The sequence below is a fragment of the Mandrillus leucophaeus genome, unplaced genomic scaffold, assembly GCF_000951045.1.
Source record: "Mandrillus leucophaeus isolate KB7577 unplaced genomic scaffold, Mleu.le_1.0 Scaffold1099, whole genome shotgun sequence".
Taxonomy (NCBI): domain Eukaryota; kingdom Metazoa; phylum Chordata; class Mammalia; order Primates; family Cercopithecidae; genus Mandrillus; species Mandrillus leucophaeus.
Window position 1 is genome coordinate 442,333 of NW_012099198.1, and position 4,259 is coordinate 446,591.

The 4,259-nt window shown below is 39.7% G+C and overlaps 1 protein-coding gene across 1 annotated transcript; it reads left to right on the forward strand.

The window, feature by feature from the left end:
- The first annotated feature begins 1,188 nt into the window (after window positions 1-1,188).
- Window positions 1,189-2,201, forward strand: LOC105546577 (olfactory receptor 4X2). Its single transcript, XM_011989819.1, has one exon. It carries the CDS (start codon window positions 1,213-1,215, stop codon window positions 2,140-2,142), a length of 930 nt encoding a protein of 309 aa, XP_011845209.1. The 5' UTR covers window positions 1,189-1,212; the 3' UTR covers window positions 2,143-2,201.
- The last annotated feature ends 2,058 nt before the right edge of the window (window positions 2,202-4,259 follow it).

The following is a 4,259-nucleotide window of genomic DNA, read 5'->3' on the forward strand; positions in this document are numbered from 1 at the left end:
GAGAAGGATGTGTCAGAGCATGAGGGGGCACTGGGATGTGTGTGTGTGTGTGTGTGTGTGTGTGTGTGTAGGGGGGTATTGGACCTTTGTTGCTACTGGAGGATGTGATTGGAGAAAGTGAAAGCGCCAGTAAAGAGGAGAACTGTACATGGATTGAGTTGAGCTGGGCCCTTGGAAGGGGACAAGCTCACCAAGTGACCAAGTGTAGAATGTGAGAATTAGAGGGAGAAGCAGAAATAAGAGATGTTGATTGTCAAAGGAGGTCCACCAGGGAGATCTCTTCTAAAGACTCTGAATAGTATGTGGAGAGGTTGAGGACACTGTTCTGCAAACCAAAGATAGAAAAGAAGGCCAGGAGCAGTGGCTCATGCCTGTAATCCCACACTTTGGGAGGCTGAAGTGGGTGGACTGCTTCAGCTCAGGAGCTTGAGACCAGCCTGGGCAACATGGTGAAACCTTGTCTCTAAAAAAAATATAAAAATTAGCAAAGCATGGTGGCACATGCCTGTAGTCCTATTACTCAGGAGGCTGAGGTGGGAGGATTGCTTGAGCTGGGGGAAGGCTGCAGTGAGCCGAGATTACACCACTGCACTCCAGCCTGGGTGACAAAGTGAGTCCCTGTCTCAAAAAAAAAAAAAAAGGAAGTGGCATGAAGGAAAGCCATAGCCAGAAGATAATTTGAAACACTCAAAGGCAATAGAAAGACATCTAACATGGAGACAGTAACACTATCCTGGCTGTTCCACATTGTCCAATGACAGGACTTACTAACTTCCTAATAGAGCTCCTCCTCTAATCTATTTCCACTGGACAGCCCTTCCCATACTTTTGTTCTGTATACTACAGACTTTGATCCTGCAGACAATGGGGAATCATCAAGTATGTTCATCAACTAAAAGGAAAAACACTTTGGGACTGTTAGGGTCCCCAAAGGCCCTAACAGTCCTTCACAAATTGGTACTAATGTCTATCTACAGCTTTAGTTTTTGCTATTCTCTCCTTTATTCCAGCCACACACAAGGCATTTGTAATTGCCTTCTTGGAATGCTCTTCCCTTCTACACATAACTAACTCCTACTCATCTTTCAATTTCCAGCTCACAGGCATCTCAGCTATGCAAGGGCCTTCATGTAATTCACCCACTCAGTGAAGAAGTCTTTTGTATCATTTCAGATCACACCACCCAAATTGCTGCCTCTTGGTGACAACCTCATGACTAACATACACAATGTGACTGAATTCATTTTTCTGGGACTTTCTCCCAACCAGGAGGTGCAGAGGGTTTGCTTTTTGATATTTCTGTTCTTGTACACAGCAATTGTGCTGGGGAATTTCCTCATTGTGCTCACTGTCACAACCAGCAGAAGCCTTGGTTCCCCCATGTACTTCTTCCTCAGCTGCCTCTCCTTCGTGGAGATCTGCTACTCTTCCACTACAGCCCCCAAGCTCATCTCGGATCTGCTGGCTGAAAGGAAAGCCATGTCTTGGTGGGGCTGCATGGCACAGCTTTTCTTCTTGCACTTCTTTGGTGGCACTGAGATTTTCCTGCTCACTGTGATGGCCTATGACCGCTATGTGGCCATCTGCAAGCCCCTCAGCTACGCCACCGTCATGAACCGGCAGGTGTGTGCTGTCCTTGTAGGAACAGCATGGGTGGGAGGCTTTGTGCATTCATTTGCCCAAATCCTTCTCGTCTTCCACTTGCCCTTCTGTGGCCCCAATGTGATCAACCACTATTTCTGTGACCTGCTTCCCCTTCTCAAACTTGCCTGCTTTGACACCTTCCTCATTGATCTGCTGATTGTTGCCAATGGAGGCACCCTGTCTGTGGTCAGTTTTGGGGTCCTCTTAGCATCCTATATGGTCATCTTGCTCCATCTGAGAACCCAGAGCTCTGAGGGGCGGCGCAAAGCCCTCTCCACCTGTGGGTCCCATGTTACCGTGGTTATCTTGTTCTTTGGACCCTGCATCTTCATCTACCTGAGGCCTTCTACCACTCTGCCTATAGACAAGGTGGTGGCTGTGTTCTACACAGTGATAACCCCCTTCCTGAACCCTGTCATCTACTCCCTGAGAAATGCTGAAATGAAGAAGGCCATGAAGAGGCTGTGGATTAGGACACTGAGACTAAATGAGAAATAGAGGCTGAGTCTTGTTATTGATACTTGGGTTTAGAATGACTGTTGAGCCCAAACCGAAGGAGCAGAATAGGTTGAAGGAAAGTTCACAGGACCTGTTAGTTCCAGATTATTCTACCTGGCCTCTCTCTTTAAAAAGTTCATTTTCATAATTTGAGTAATATTTCCTTTTGTGGAAGTACTAACTTTTTTACCACCATAAACAACACTGTAGTAAATATTCTTGAACAGACATCTTCAACCATACTTCTGACTTTCTTTTAGGCTTATTTCCTAGAGTGAATTTAGTGTTAGAGTGTAAAGACCTTTGGTGCACAGTGTTACACTGAGTCACCTATCTTGTGAAAGTGCTCTTGACAGAATAGAATCCTGTCATTAAACACTTTTTTTTTGGATAAGAAATATGATTTTACATTGTTTCAAAGTATCTTTCCTCAGGATACCTAGGGGTGTTAATTACAAATAGAAAAATGTAACTTTATAGCCCCTCCCCTCTAAACAATTGCCCAAAGTTAATATCACCAGAAATGAGACCCATTGATGCCATGTGCCTCTTGATATGGTACATGGGAGAGACACACAATATCATTATTGTGCTATTCTTACCAAGAATATATAACCTGAGTCTAATCATAAAAAAACACAAGGAAAGCCCAAACAAAGAACATTCTGCAAAATTACTGTCCTTCAGTCTTCACATGTGTAAAGATAAAGAAAGAAGGAAGAATTACTCAAGATAAAAAATAGGTGACAAGTAAAGGCAACATGTGATCCTGGATTGGGTCTTGGATATTAGATAAAGGACATTTGTGGGACAAAACTCTGTAAATGAGATAATAAAATTACATGAGTGTTAATTTCCTGAGTTTGATCATTGTACTGTGTTTGTCTCAAATCATGTTCTTGGATTAGGGAATTGCTTATTGAGGTATTTAGAGATAAAGGGACATGATGTTTGCAGCTTTCAAACATTTCAGAAAAATTGTCATTTTTATTGTGTATCTTTAAGGTGAGCAACATACTGTTTTGATATACCTACATGATACACAATGAAATTATTAGTCAAGCAAATTAACATACCTATCACTTTGCAGAGTTTGCTTTTTCTTTTACGGTAAGATTACCTAAAATCTACCTCAACAAATTTCCATCACAGAATACTATATTATTTACTAAAGTCCTTATGTTGCACGTTAGATCTCTAGACTTATTTATTCTACATAAGTACAAGTTTGCATCCTTTGACCTACTTCTCCACACTTCCACTGTATCAGAAAAATTCTACCCATCTGTTTGTCTACATATCTATTTATTGAGAGAATGAAGGATAAAGAAAACATGGCAAAATACCAATATTTGGGAAATCTGGATTAAGGGAAAACAGGAATTCTTTGTTCTTTATTGGAACTTTTTTGTAAGTCAAATCATTTTATAATAAAAAGTTAATAATGGGGGAGGGGTGAGGGATAAGAAATTATTTAATGGTTACCATGTACACTATTTGGGTGATGGCTACACTAAAAACCAGACTTCACCACTATGCAATATATCTGTGAAACAAAACAACATTTGTACAACTTAAATCTATAACAATAAAAATAAAGTTTTGTAAATTAGAAAGACATCTTACTGTTGTTTAATTTGCATTTTTAATTTTTGTGACGGTGAACGTTTTCATATTTAATTGGTTTTGAGCCTTATTTATAAAGTTTTCAATGTTTAAAAGCTTACATTTCTTTATAGTAAAATCTATCAGTTTTAAGTTTTATATTTTATTTTCCCCCTTTTATTTTTAATTGACATGTAATAATTGTACATATTTATGGGGTACAGAGCGATATTTTGACACATACACACAATGTAAAATGATCTAGGATAATTAGTTTTTAAAATGATTTATTCCATTGTTTGTGTGTTTAGATTATCCTACACCATTGATTAGAGACATATTTTCTTTGAAAAATTACTTAAATTTATTTATTTATTAATTATACTTTAAGTTCTAGAGTACATGCGCACAATGTGCAGGTTTGTTACATATGTATACATGTGCCATGTTGGTGTGCTGCACCCATTAACTCGTCATTTACATTAGGGATATCTCCTAATGCTATCCCTCCC